Consider the following 15,706-nt stretch of genomic DNA (forward strand, 5'->3'; position numbering starts at 1 on the left):
TTCCGCCTTCATCCCCCCCCAACGTTTTACCATAAGTAACGCCCCGACATACACTGAGCAGAAGAACTGTTAAATTTTTCACAAAAATTCTGTTTATATTGGGGGGGGGGGGCAGGGGGACGTGCGTGCGATACCACCCGTCCCCCCCTACCTCTCACCGCGACACCACCCGTCCCCCCTGCCCCTGTCCCTCACCGCCCTACACCCCAATATAAACAGAATTTTTGTGAAAAATTAAACAGTTCTTCTGTTCGGTGTATGTCGGCGCGTTACTTACGGTAAAACAGTAAATTAAACTGCAGAAGCACCTCTTAAATGTCGTACAAGTTCTATAATTGAATACACCCCCCGCAAAAAAAAATTAAAAAACGAAAAATAAAAATGTTTTTGTAAATCGCTTGTGAAAACTTAATTTTTTTTTTTAGATCAATTAAAAAACATCAAAAACTACGTAACACAGAAAAATGAACTACATTGTGTTTTTGAAAGCTTTCTTGTTATTTCAAATGTCTGCTTAAAAATTCTTCTGCGATGTGAGAAGTCACCTTACTACGCGCGTCCATGCGCGAACGCAAACGATGGCAGTGAGTTGGTACAAAATAGTGCGAGGGTTCTAGGGTTAATACCATGTAAACGGTAAATTTGCGACGATTTGAATATCAGGTTCGTTGTCAGCGACCCCAAAAATCTATTAAAAAAAAATTTTATTAGTCGGTGTTCTGTTGTAGTTAAAGTAAACATTTACAAAAATAAAAAAAAAAGGAAATGTGTAACGACAACATTTGATACAGTGACACATGATAGAATTCATGTGGCAGAAAGGGAAAAGCGCTTTCCCCTTATAATAAAATGCATCCGTGAACAATGTGTTTTTGTAAAAAAAAAAAAATAATAATTTTTAGGTGAAAGTACAGAATAGTTGCAAAACACCCCCCTAAAAAGTACCAAAACAATTCTGTTCGTATTGTTTAAATTATCAAAAGTTCTATTTCTATATGTTTACAATGTAAATAAAAATTGTTTCGTTTTTTATTTAAAAAAATCTGTTTATATTTGTGGAATAATCGGAATTATCTCCCTTGGACTGTTAACCCTCTTTCCTCTTAATTGAACTCTTTTGAAATGGGAGACAAAGAAATGTAATGTAATCAAGGCCCACGCGGGGGGGGGGGCGTTAAGAGGAGTCAATAAATCCTGTCGTATTTCATATTTCTCTTTTTGTTCTGTTCTTATATTAAACCCTTCAAAACATTACAATATTGTTTTTTATTTCCAGCGGGGTTTTTTGCGTGATGTCAACGGAGTAAACTAATATCACTAAAATTGAATTAAAATTAATGCCTTTTAGCGATAAAGAAAAAGACTAATATTAAAATAGGTCAATATTAAAAGAAATTTACAATATTGTTTTACAATAAAAGAAAAAAATTGTGTTTATATTGCTTAATTTTGAAAAATAAGTTCAGCTTATTTGTAAACTGAACGATATGATCACTGTTGGCATAGATAAAAACCGGCGAATCGATATTTGTGTCCCTTTCGTTTTTGGTTTGGGTTGTTTTGGGTTCGAGGTTAATCGCCACCTAAACTCCAATCCTGCCCTAATTTCGACATGACACGTAAGTACGTATTAATGTTTTCATCTGGAATGCGTTAGTTTAAAGGATCATTAACCTGCATAATCACCAAATTTTTATATAAAATAATTATTGGGATATTAAATCCTTTATTCAGACTAAAAATTAACACGGACAAAAAAACGGGGTTGTATTACTATACACAGTGTACAGTAATACAACCCCGAAATTGAATACGAAACTAAAACTAGCAAAAGAAGGGGGGGGAGCAAAAGCGAAAGTTCGTGAGAATCTGTGCGATAATAAATGAGCGATGAGCTAAGTAAGCGTATTTTATTTATATTTCGAAATCTTTTGGATGATTATTGATAATTTGAATTATTCGGAATACGATTCTAATCTTGACTGTAATATTCACCCACGTCTCGGCTGATGTAACCGCCAACCTTCTTCAGGTTCCGAAGTTCGACATCTCCAACTTTGAAAAATTGCATCTGAAGGAGATTAAAGATTACATCGGCCGAAACATTGCGGATGTAACAACTAATATTAGAATAGTAATTCGAATAATACAAATTATTTGGCGATATTGAAATTTCTTGCTTACACGTCTCTATTCAGAATTCGTTGCCGTGGGTTGCCATCAGTGCTTTCTCTTATACGAAACGGGCATAAACAACGTTTCAAGTTTCAATTCTATAGACAAAACGGGAAAAGTGGTGAGTCAAAAAAAAACAAAAAAACAACCGAGGTAAACCTGACAAGGAAAATGAAACAACTAAAGTCGACAGATTGATTTTTATAAATATGTCGTTTTTAGCAAAAACAATATTACGCACTTCCACTTGATTGCCATGCAGAAAATAGTAATATATCCAAAAATTACGAAAAAAATCATTTAGTAGAAAGTTATTTATAGTTAAAAGTAATTTTTACGGAAAATTGGGTAAAATCGTATTTTTCTTAGACGTTATAAACTAGACAGTAGGAGTCTACACGCAGGGGACATAACTCCGAAAAGCATATTTTAGACTACTTGTATCATGGCTGCAATATTTGTTGTCTAAAGCGATAGACTTTTTTTCTTTTTCTTTTTTTTTTTTAACTAAAAACACAATAGCAGTTCTGCTCGATGAATTTTCGGAATTTTTCGATGCATTACTATTTTCTACATGACAATTAAAGACGCTGTTTTACAATAGTTCACTGTGCAGAGAGAGACAACTTTCTTTTACTAAGAGATTCGTTCATTTCTTCATCTCATAATTTAGGACGCTCGATGCGACAATATTTTTTATTAAATCAAAGAAAACCTCAATGATTTTTTTTTTTTAATGTAACAAAGTTGATAACATTAATAATACAAAATGTAGTCTGTACGCGACCTTTGAGAGAAAACCAACCATATTTTCATTAGATGAAAACATTTAAAAAAGAAGCTGCGGCAACTTTTTTTCTTAATTAAAAGTAAATGTTATGTTAAGGTTTTTAAAAACTTAGTCTTTAACCTTAAAAAATACAAAGAATGAAACTTTTTAATTAAACAAGAATGAAGCATTTAAAGCTGCTGCAGCGACTATTTTTTTTATTTACTGCAAAAAAGTTTTTTATTTGCTTCTCCACTGAGCAAATTAGGCACAAGGCCGTTTTTAGTGTGGGGAGGAAAAACCAACTCTCCCAAGGGGGCACTCTGGCAGGGTCTAAAATTAGCAATTGTTTGATAAAAAGGGTTTCCCCCACATGGACCAAACTAATTGACTTAAAAAGTAATTGTCCAATATGAAGGGTTGCCCCCACATTGACCAGAACTGATTACTTCCTTTTCCGCTCCTGGCCCGAAGGCCAAGAACAGCTCTAAAGCTTATAATATGAATAACACCAACATCTAGTTTTTAACATAACAAAAATGAAAATGCGACAATAGTTGTAGAGGAATTGTAAACACAGCTGTAAAAGTTTCATCCTTGTTTTATTAACCAAAGAAGCTCAAAAACTTAACCTAGTTATAGCAAATTTTAATGATCACTTCAAAGGTGACACAAACATAGTATATGAACAGGCCAGGTCAAAAAGAAGGTGAGTCCATTGATTCCTTTATTACAGATTCCATGCACTGGCTAAAAACTGCAATTTTAGGGACTTGCACAAAGAACTAATTCGCAACAGGGTTGTAGTTTGGTGTACAGATCCTAAGCTGTCATTGAGTCTGTAAATGATTTCAGAAGTCATTAGACAGTGCCATCAGACGTGCACTACAGTGTGAGACAATCAAATCTCAGCAATGTCTCCTGTGATCACCAGAATACATCAGTGGTGAACAACTGGCTGATAGTAATATTGCTGTCCATTCCATTAGTCACAACGACAGAGTAAATACAAGATCAAACCCAGATGAGCATCTTACTTCGACAACCAACAGGAGGAAGGACATACACGGCAGCATGGACCAGAAGCTGAATGTTACCACTGTGCTAACAAAACCCACCATTAGAGATGTGTACACCCTGCCATTTCAGTCACCTGTCACAGTTGTGGTATGATTGGTTACTATGCTCAACGTTGCCACATAAGAAGGCTACTTGAAGTTAAACATGACTCAGACAACAGTGAAAGCGACCAAAGTGCATATCTTCGTGTCCTGACGATATCAGAAATCAGCCTGAAAAAACCTTGGGTAATAGACATCACCATTAATGGAGTACTACCACAATTCGAGTTGAACTCTGAGGCAGATGTGACCACAATCTCTGAGCACATTGACGAACTAAGGAGAGACTTACCGGCTGCACGCATTTTTGTATGCCCGGCAAAGGCTTTTTTCGCAGGGGTTCTCGAGGGAGGGAGGGAGGGTACTATGTTTTAGAACTTTTTATATGCTCCCTAGATCATAATATCTATGATTTGTGAACGCACGTTGTATCTACATTTATTTACATTGACTATTCCTTCTTCTCACATGTTTGTTCAGCTTTTTCGTATAAAAGTGAAACTTATCAAAAGCAAAGTAGTCAGCGGACTTTCGTGCCAGGACATCTTGAAAGCAATTAGCTTTGATCAATGTGGGGAAAACTCTTCATATCAGACAATTGCTATTCATTTGAGAGTTCCCCCTTTTTCAGGAGAGCTTGGTTTTCCCAACATCGTAGGGGAAATCTGAACTGGCTTTCAGCCAATGTTCGTTTCTGCACCTGCTAGCAAGTCAACTTTTTGATTAACGTTGCTAAATTCCAAATTCCAACACTTTTCACTCCCTATGGCCTCGTAGCATAGCTGTAAAATGTCACCTTTTCTTTCACTTTCTTTTCCGCCTTCGGGTTCATCACAGGTTCAAGTCCTACTAACACTTTTTTCTTTTACACCTCCAAACACCCGGGCAACACCGGGTACCCCTGCTAGTCTATTATATAAAGGAGAGAGGTGAATGACTTGCATTATTATTTTCAAAACACTAAAATGAGAGAGTGAAATCAGCTGGGTGGAAGTGGAAGAGGGATGAGAGGGATATGTAGAAAAGCCAGGAAGAAAAATGAGGTAGAGAGAGATAGAAAGAAGTTTCAATATAAAAATGTTGTACACACTTTATGACCTCTTCTATTACTTTTTTATGGCCTCAAACAACAGCTGAATAGCCTTGCTAGTAGTAATATACAGGTAAACTATCCAAACGTTCCCACCACTAATAAAATAATTATTTAAAAATAAATCATCTATATAAATAATTAAATGGCAATAATTTTAACTGACACAATTATGAATATAATTAAAGTGTATGTGCTGTGCTTTTGCCATTTTTAGTTTGTGGCCCTCTCTTCTCTCTCTATTTTCTCATGTTTGACGGACCCACTTTTGCATTCTTTTTGAGAAAAGGAGGTTCGCTACCAAAAATATTAAAGATGCTACACGCTCTCATATATTACTTTTACTAGCAGGCCGCCCAACATTCATAAAATATGAATATTATATTTTAATTCATATAGAAACTGAGACATGTGCATGTGAGTAGTTTGTTTTTTCTAAATAGTTCGCTCCTTGTAAGTAAAAAAAATAATACTCAAGCTGAGATTGAAACCAAAACCTGGAGACAGTGGATGAGTAGAGTATGATAACCATTAGGCCAGATTGACACAATCTTTAAAAAATGTTTTTAAACCTACTTATTCTTAACATAAAGAATCTGTCATGTGAACAATTCACACATATGCATTTGTGAAAGTTGACACGGATAAAAATCCGACAACCCCACGTACCAATTTTTCAATTTTTACTCTTTAGCAGCCCTTTTTTCCAGAGGAAAACCAGTTAAAAAGTTTTCCACGTGTCTGAATACCTTATATATCAAATTTCAAGTCTGTAGATTAAAATATTTTGAATATATAGGTTAAGAATTTTCCTCACACATACACACATATTCTCACTTTTATAGATATGCTAGCAGGCCATCCGGTATTGCTTGGTCATAATATATGCATAAATATTATATTTTAATTAATGCAGAATTTTTATTTATTATGAACAAAAATACCATAGGTATTAAACGTAACATTAAATTTCTTTAAAAAAAATGAAGTAAATAAATCAGAATGAAACTGAGACATGTGCATGCAAGTATTATGTTTTTCTAAATAATTCACTTCTTGTAAGTATGTAAGTAAAAAAAAATACTCAAGTTGAGATCCAAACCAAAACCTACAAACAGTGAGTGAGTCAAGAATGATAACCATAGACCAACTTGACATGACCAGTAAAATGTGTTTTCAAATCTACTTATACTTAACATAAAGAAGCTGTCATGTTCCATGACCGCGCATGCGCACTCGTGAAACAGTTGAAAATTTGATCACTCCCGCATACCAATTTTTTACTTTTGACTCCTTAGTAGCCATTTTTTCCAGATGAAAACCGATTAAAAAATTTTCCAAATGTCTGAATACCTTATATACCAAATTTCAAATCTGTAGAGTATATAGGTTGAGAATTGTCCACATGCACATTCTCATTTTTATAGATATATACAGATTAATATTTAGCAGTAAGTCCTATATTTACTGATTTTATATATGAAAGATCTTTTGAAAAATCAATAGATTTTCTGAAGATTTGTAACCCAAAAATTGTCTTTGATTATTTTTGTTCATACCTTCTTTCACCATTCTGCTTTTTCTGCATTATTATCAGTCTTCATAAATACCCATATATCTGTTTATTAGCAATGCTGCAAGCAAACTACATTTCTCTTTTATTAAATTCTTTTGTTTTGTATTTTACAGGCACTCAGATTCCCAAAGATACCGAAGATAATAGGCATAAAATAACATAAGATTTTATAAAATGGATTCGAAGCCTTCAGATATGAAAATGTCATCAACGAACATTTACCCATCTATATCTAAAGAAATGAACGATGCTGCTAAGGAAGACCAAACTGAATCCTTACTCACTTTTACTGATTGTAGTTTTGGATCTTATACTGATTCAGCTTTTAGAACTCATTTCAGAGGACGTCCTGGAATACATGATGCTTCCAACACAGGTGGCATGCACTCTAATCCTAGTTTCCAAACATCCAGTTTTACCATGCACACATCTGGAAATTCTCTTCCTGAAGAACGCAGTGCTGAAATAATGTCGGATCAACCACTAAGCGAACCCGTATTAGAGACTAATAAAGTAATTAACAATGACTCTTTGAAACTAGACAGATATTTCATAAGCATTGTAGCATTTTGTATCTGTGTATTACTTCCAATATTTATGTGCACTTTCTTCAAATTCCAACCTCAACCATTATTGCCTCAATACCTCAAAGAGATTGAAAGTCTCAAATCCAACTCTGACCAACAAACTGACAATTTTTGGAATATTATCAAATCTTTTCCTTATGACCTTTTGTCAGAAAAAAATCCCAACAGTCCAGCCGTGCTTTTAATGGTCGCTCCTGCTGATGGTATTAGCCGAGCATTTCAACTCACTCAGCAAATTGCTGATACTCTTAATAGAATCCTTAATTCTGATTCAAATTATGTGCCTATCATTAACGGAAGCGATCTGGTTGCCCAAGGTCCTGATGAACAGAAACTGATGATCGACGAACAGATTCGTAACTTTGTGGAGAATCAAAAACAAAGAGCTGTAGTTGTCACCAACCTTGAAAAAATCGATCCGATGGCCATCATGATTTTCCATGCCTACTGTGACAATAGTGAAGCCGTTTATAAAGACATAGCAATAATTCTGTTACTTGAATTACCTGCAGGAGTATCTTCAGAAAATGAGAAAAACATTTTTTCTCACTTGACACAAATTTGGAGTCAACTGGGAAAGAGTACGATCAATGCTCTGTTTACTCGACTTGCAAATAACATAGCTATCCTCAACACAGAATGAACTCTGGATTTTCTCAGACTTCTTTAGTTGTGTTTTCTGTATCTTTAAAAATTCCAATGAGTAAATTTATCATAAAAGGAAACATTAGACGCATGGTGGGGGAAGACGTAACTTCAGTAGCGCTCTGGAGGCTTCCTTAGGCATCTTCATCTTCAATTTTATCATTTTATTTCTCTTTCTCAGGGGTCTGATATTTTCTGACAGCCTGAAATCTTAGTCTCTAAGCCTGACAGGTTTGAGGATTGATTCCATTCAAATTCCACAAAAATCTTTGTTGCTTGTTTGCATCCAACTTGGAGCATCCAACCTTCCACCGCATGGTTTTTGCATTGTTTCAGCCAAGAGTCGCTTTTCTCAACATAGCCAAACCAACATCACTAACTAATCATCAGAAGTTCATCACGCTTTGATATATTCAACTTAATAATGTGTTTTCACCATTTTTGAAAATTAATTTTTAAAACAAGAAAATCAAACTAGTTTATATAATTGGAAATTTTTTTTTTTATTGCAAATAACAAAATAAATCTTGTATTGAAAGGAGGTGCTTTTACTTTTTTTAGGCGATTACATATAGTTTTACAACTTAGGCATTTGAAGAATAGGGTTAGCGATAAAAGAAATTTGGTTAACTCCCTTTACAAAATATTTACTAATTTTTTTTTTTTTTTATTTATTATATTTTCACCCCAAACAAGGCACATTGCCACTTTGGTGTAGGGGGCTACTATCAGGGGAAACATCTACTGGGGCACTATGTAGGGATTAGGGCAGCGAGATGTTGGTTCACGTTGCACTTGAACTTATGCATGTCAGTACAGTTGGGGAAGCAGTGACCTGGAATGGAATTCCAAAGTCTAGCAGTTCTGGGGAAGAAACTACTGGAGTAGAACGATCTTTTACATCTAGGGATCTCTACAGTGTGGGGGTGGGATTTTGCAGCTTGTCGGGTCTGTCGAGGGTGTTCACGTCGTGGGGGCACAAGTGCTTGCAGTTCTTCAGAGCATTCACCATTATAATACTTGTAGAACAGGCAGAGGGATGCAACGTTTCGACGATGGGACAGAGGCTGAAGTTTTGATGCCAGTTTAGGGCCTATCAGATTTGCGACTCTCTTTTGAACCCTGTCAAGGAGAGAGAGACTAGTAGCCGATGCACCGGCCCAAATATGACAGCAATACTCCATACATGGGCGAATAGTGGCCTTATAGAGGTACAGGATACTTTCGGGTGTTAGAAGTTTTCTAGCACGGTAGAGAGAGCCCACCTTCCTCGCAGCGGCCCTGGCAATGCCCTCGATGTAATTGTTCCAGCTCATGTTTCCTGTGAACGTTAGGCCAAGGAGCTTGAAAGACGTACTCTCAGCTAAAGAGTTGTTGGCCATTGCTATAGGTGGTAGAGAAGGTTTCCTGTAATTATTGAATGAAACCAGTTTTGTCTTGGTGGCATTGAACGTTACCATCCATTTTTGTCCCCATTCCACTACTGATTTGAGGTCATCCTCTAGTGTTTCTGCCATTACTTTAGATATATGTTCATTTGTTTTCCTGTCGTGCCTGCTATAGAGTGTGGTGTCATCAGCATATATACCCATCTCAGAGGCAATTTTATCGGGGAGGTCATTTATGAATATCAGGAACAGCAGAGGACCAAGGATAGATCCCTGGGGCACTCCGGCATTTATATTATATTGTTTAGACGTACGACCGTCGAGGACAACCTGGATTTTTCTCTTATCTAAGAAGGATTTAATTATGTTAAGTATTCTACCAGTGATACCGTAAGATCTAATCTTCCTGAGGAGACCCTCATGCCATACCCTGTCAAAAGCCTTAGATATATCTAGAGCTACCGCTCTGCCCTCTCCCGCTTTGTCCAGTGAATGGTATATGCGTTCAGAGATTACAGTGAGGATGTCTGCCGTGGAACGGGCTTGTCTAAATCCATATTGATGGTCGGTCAGAAGTTTAGCATCTGTAAGGTGCTGGACTAGAGCATGGTTAATTAAGGTCTCAAATATTTTGGCACAAAGTGGGAGGAGGCTAATAGGGCGATAATTTAATGGGTCAGTTCTTTCGCCAGAATTCTTGAATACTGGTACCACAGAAGCAGTTTTCCAGCAGCTCGGAAAGCAAGATTCATTAAGGCATTTGTTGTAGAGTTTGGAGAGAACTGGAGCTACTTCGGCTGAGCACTTTTTTAATAGCACAGCTGGGATGAGGTCGGGTCCACATGCTTTGGAAGTGTCAAGGTTTTTTATGATAGCATGCACCTGAGCAGGGGTGATTTCCAGATCGTCTAGCTTGGCGTCTGTCCGCATAGGAAAGTCAGGTAGGGGGTGGTTTAAAGGGTCCAGTGTAGAGTTGGAGGCAAACCGACTGGCAAGCATGTTAGCCTTCTCGGTTGCTGAGCAAAGAACCTCGTGATTGTTGGTTAGTGGGGGAATCGTTGATTGCCCATTATTTACTACACTGTTGTAGATTTTCCAGAAGTCACGAGTTCCTAATTTTTGTGCTTCGATGCGTTTTTTAGTGGTTTCCGTAAATTCCCTCTTAGCTGTCGCTATTTCTTTCTTAACGTTACTTCTAGCTTCTATGTACTTTTGTCTGTTTGAACTGGACTTATGTCGGTTAAACCTTCGGAATGCATGCTGCCTTTGAGCAATGGCAGTTGCGCAAGTCGAAGTAAACCATTGGGGAGAGTGGGGGCTACTGAAATTAAAAATTCTGCAAATATCTAAGCAGTATAAAATCATGAGGAACTGTTTTTCTTTTTTTTTTTCTTTTTTTCATACAAAACAAGGCATATTGCCACTTGAAACATTAGGGGTTACTGTTTGGGATCATGTCTAACAGGAGACTGTGGGGAGTTGAGCAGTGAGATGTCTGTTCATATTAATTTTACAGTTTAGTGTAGTCAGAGAAGCAGGAAACGGAGGGAATTACAAAATCTAGCAGTCTGGGGGAAGAAACTATTAGAGCAGAAGAATTTCCAGCATCTAGGGACTTCAACAGTGAATGGGGTGGGATTTTGTTGATTGTTGGATTAGTCAGAGGTATATAAGTTGAGGGGGGCACAAATACTTTGAATTCATCAGAGCACTTTCCATTAAAGTACTTCTAAAACACGCACAGGGATGTGACATTGTGGCAATGGAACAGAAGTTGGAGTTTGGCAGGACCTATTTGATTTTAGACAGAGGTTGGAGTGCAGGATCTATTAGATTTTAGACTATTTTTGAATTTGTCTAAGAGAGAAAAATTAGTGCTGGATGAAACAGCCCAGATGTGGTAGCAATACACGATGCATGGTCAAATTGTGCCTTTGTAAAGATATAAGATGCTCTCTGGTGTGAGTAATTTTCTAGCACGTTCGAGGGAGCCCACCTTCTATGGCTGTGAAACATAGTCAACGATGAAACATCAGAAAGATATGATCATAACTACAGCTCATCTGATTGAGAAAATTGTCAGTCTTAGTCTATCGGATTCCACGAGAAATTATATCACAGAACTTCTTAACTGATTCCCTGATTATAAGTTTAAATATAATGTAAACTTACATATATCACTCATCTACTTACATAGTCCTTTGGAAATATGGTCCCAAATATGAGCTCCTTATGTCGAAGTGTTTGGGGTGTGCAGAGTAACACACATATATATTATAAGAAAAGATAGGGAGATAATAATTAAAATCAGATTAGAAACTTTATTACATTATCATGTCAATAAGGATGAGGCTGATTACCATGTGTGAAAGGGAAATGAGGGAGGCACACCTCTTTAGGCCATGGCATTTCAAAGCTAAATGCTTCTCATCAGAAGAGGAGAATAAAATCAGTATTGTACAAGGGTATGTTAGTTTTGAAATGCCATGGCCTTTAGAGGTTTCCCTTTTCATTCTAATCACCTCCATCCTTATTGACATGATAATGTAATAAAGTTCTAATCTAATTTTAATTATTATCTCCCTATCTTTTCTTATAATTGCTCCTCCTAATCAGGTAGCGCTTCATCTATCTAGACAGGCTAGCCCTTTCTTTCCAAAAAAATCTATTTTTTCAAGTTAACTTACACAGGCACACACACACACACACACACACACACACACACACATATTATTATTATTAGTATTATTATTATTATTATTTACTATAATAATTATTAAATAACGAGTACAGGTTGGATATGTGTGTTGCATGCTGCCAGTCTCATAGATGATGAGATCCCTGCATTTTGTAAAATTGTTGACAACTGTTTGAAAACTCTCCATGTGGCAGGTACACATTGTCTCATGTCAGTTTTATGTTACTTAGCTTGGTGAATTTATTGAATTTCAACACTTACAACAATTGCTCTTTCAATGGTAGGCAGATTTCAACAGGTGCTGCAAATGGAATTAGGTGTATTTTCTACATACAGTATCAGAAGGTTGGTGCACCTTTGTGACATCACTTATTGCATGTTCTGCATTTAATGGAGTTCAAGCTAATACTAAACTTACAGATATCGCATGAGTATTTGTCTTGTGGCACAGATATTATCTCTTTAGCATCAGATATCATATGCTTCATCTTTATCAAATCAAGCTTGAAGCTGACCTCGTTCAAACACTGATTTCTATCTGTTAAATGCATCATTGTTTATGTTTGCAAAACAAACAACAATAAAAAATTTATATTTAACATTTATGTGACCACATTAAATGTTTTGAAAAAGGCACTAACGCTATGCAAGTTTAACTGGCTTCCTCCAAAGAAGGATGTTCCATGGGAGTATGAAAATCACAAGCGGTTCCCAGTTGCATTTATAACTTAAACTAATGATAACCAGGTGTCAACATGATTATGCTGTACACATTAAATGCTTTTAGATATAATGAAAATAAAATTTTGGTTTGTGATACCTAATATCACAAGAGGTGGGTGAATGTTAGTTCTATTTTTTTATTTTCTATTTTTATTTTCCTTTTGGTACCATCTTCTATAAATATAAAAGCGAAAATGTGTGGATGTATGTTCGCTTTTTGTGTATGTCCAAGAAAGGCTTTTTTCCGAGAAGCAATCGGTTGACTCACTTCTTCTTAAAACTATTTATATCACGCCTAAATGATATCTATGAGTTAACAACGGGGGTCGCCTGTCTATTTAATCTGCCCGACTTTCAGAAGATAAATATTCAAGATTTTTCGATCGCTGCATGTGCATTAAGCTTTTTCGTATAAAAAAAGGAGCGAACAAACTCGCGGTAAATAAAACACTGTCCCGCACTCAAAGTTGACGTCATTAAGTCATCAAAAACGGGCACCTGCCGTGAAACGTCGCATGTTTTTTTTTCACACTTTATTATTTTCCAACTGCACATCAAGGCTTCAGGGGGTTTTTAAAACAAACACCCGGGCAACGATTTTTGTTTTCATTTACCCAAAAACACACACACCTCCAAACACCTGAGCAGCGACAGGTACCCCGCACTAGTAATTAATAAATGGTATTGATTTTATCTCTATATTGGATAATAACACACAGATAGACCATTTTATCTTTTATATATAGAGATTAGCAAATATATGCATCTGGTATGTGCATATATTTGCTACTATTAAATTCTTTTCAGTGCTCAGAAAATAAAAACGTGAGAACGGAAGGTATATCTTTGAAAATTGCGACATAGATTGATTCAACGCTCTGATCCCCATCTGGCATCAATTATGATGGATGGCTCTCGTCTGGGTGAGGCCCCGTGTTTTGACAAGCTTCTGGGTTTGACCTTTACTCCTGATCTGAAATGGAACATGTACATCAAGTCTGTTGCCAAGGTCGCTGGAAAGATGGTGGGATCCTTCTACCGCTCCAGAAGATATCTCACTACGGATGCAATTCTCTATCTATATAAAAGCCAAGTACGTCCAAGGATGGAATACTGTTGCCATATCTGGGCAGGAGCTGCTAAAAACAGCCTATCCTGCCTTGACAGAGTACAAAATAGATTTCGTGGCTTAGTGGGGGATGCCCTTTTCTCTACCCTGCAACCTCTCTCCCACAGAAGAGACGTTGCGAGCCTGTCCTTGTTTTATCGTTATTTCCATGGCAGATGCTCGTCTGAACTCCAATCTCTGGTCCCCCCTCGCCAATCTTTCACGAAAAACACCCGTCTAGCTGAATCCACTGTGAAAAATTTTCCCCACTCTATATCTGTGCCTAAATCAAAACGCAGATTCCATGAACAAAGCTTCTTTCTTAGAACTGCACGCCTGTGGAACTCTGTTCCGTCTGCCTGCTTCCCTCCGGACTACAACTTGGATGTCTTCAAGTCCAATGTTAACAAATTCCTAATGAACCGCCCCCTTAAGTAAACATTTCAGCAAATCTCCTCACTAACGTAATGTACTTGCAATAACCCTTATCCCTGAGTGGCTTCCGGGCCTTGATAAGTGGTGATCACTGTGTAAAAAAAAAAAAAAAAAAAAAAAAATTAGACATACAGACCCAAAATCTTTTCTTAATTCGCTTTAATATTTATTTTATTATATACAAATTTGTGGAGTTACAAGATTTGTAAATCTTCAGTAGGTTTCTAAAAGGGAAGGTAAAAGAAAAAAACAAAAAATTATGGATTTTGTAAATTTTATCCGTTGCTTAATCTAACAGAAAAAATGTTATGTTCAATCAAAAGTACTTTGTTTACTCTGTGAACTGGCAATGAATATTAAAAAATTAAATCTTTTTTAATATTACTATAATCGAAATAAAACGTTTAAATGTATTTTATTCTTGATTGCTTTATCATGTCTTATTTTCTACTTGAACTTCTCTCATTATTTTATAAGCCAATCAGAATGAACAATTTATTTGGCCCTAGTTGTGTGATGCAATTTCCGCCTGTACTTGGATTAAGGTCATTAATATACAGGGTGTTTCAAAAGTCTTGGGAACATTACAAATGCGTATATCTCATGAACTATTCCAGGTAGAAAAATGAAACTGGTGTCATTTTAAAGCTTGCTTAATCAAGTTTTTGGTCATACTAATGATTTTCGTCTTATCTTTCCATGTGCAGTAATGGCGTTCTCTAAATAAGACAAGGCGTTTTGCGTCCTCCAATTTGCAAAGACTGAATCGTGGACATGTGTTCAGCGTGCATTTCGCAGGAAATTTAAAAAAAGAAGTCCCTGAAAGGAAACCCATTGTCAGATGGCATGCTAAATTTGTGAAAGATGGGTGTTTGTGCCCAAGTAAGCGAACAGGTCGCCCTTCAACTTCAGAAGATGCAGTTGAGCAAGTCCGGAAGCCTTTCAGCAGAGCCCCCGTAAATCAGTGAGAAGAGCCAGCAGGGAACTTCAGCTTGCTCCAGCAACTGTCTGGCGTGTCTTAAGGAAACGACTGCAAATGGTACCTTACAAGCTCAAGTTGGTCCAAAAGTTGAAGGACACTGATAAGCCACTTCGCCGTGACTTTTGCATTGCAATGCAAGAGAAGTTGGAAGATAACGGCTTTGATGACCGGCTTGTTTTTAGCGATGAGGCGACCTTCTATCTGAATGGCAAAGTTAACAAGCATAGCACTCGCATATGGGGTACTGAGTGTGACTTTTTCCTTTGGGGCTTTGTCAAGCAACAAGTCTATGTGCCGCCCCTTCCAAGAGATATTAACGAACTAAAGGCTCGAATAACGGCAGTTGTGGGAACCATTGACGTCAAGATGCTGGAACGCGTTTGACAGGAAATGGACTATCGACTAGATG

The 15,706-nt window shown here is 36.9% G+C and overlaps 1 protein-coding gene across 3 annotated transcripts; it reads left to right on the forward strand.

Moving 5' to 3' along the window:
* Positions 1-1,489: 1,489 nt before the first annotated feature.
* Positions 1,490-8,504, forward strand: LOC145247993 (torsin-1A-interacting protein 2-like). Of its 3 annotated transcripts, none has more exons than XM_080109666.1 (2): positions 1,490-1,619; positions 6,845-8,504. In XM_080109666.1, exon 2 carries the CDS (start codon positions 6,906-6,908, stop codon positions 7,959-7,961), a length of 1,056 nt encoding a protein of 351 aa, XP_079965792.1. In that variant the 5' UTR covers positions 1,490-1,619; positions 6,845-6,905; the 3' UTR covers positions 7,962-8,504. The 3 variants fall into 3 exon arrangements, with proteins under 3 accessions (XP_079965792.1, XP_079965790.1, XP_079965791.1); XM_080109664.1 differs by lacking the exon at positions 1,490-1,619 and adding an exon at positions 1,827-1,899; XM_080109665.1 differs by lacking the exon at positions 1,490-1,619 and adding an exon at positions 1,979-2,296.
* The last annotated feature ends 7,202 nt before the right edge of the window (positions 8,505-15,706 follow it).

The sequence above is a fragment of the Euprymna scolopes genome, chromosome 26, assembly GCF_053919585.1.
Source record: "Euprymna scolopes isolate OS-2025 chromosome 26, ASM5391958v1, whole genome shotgun sequence".
Classification (NCBI taxonomy): Eukaryota; Metazoa; Mollusca; class Cephalopoda; order Sepiida; family Sepiolidae; genus Euprymna; species Euprymna scolopes.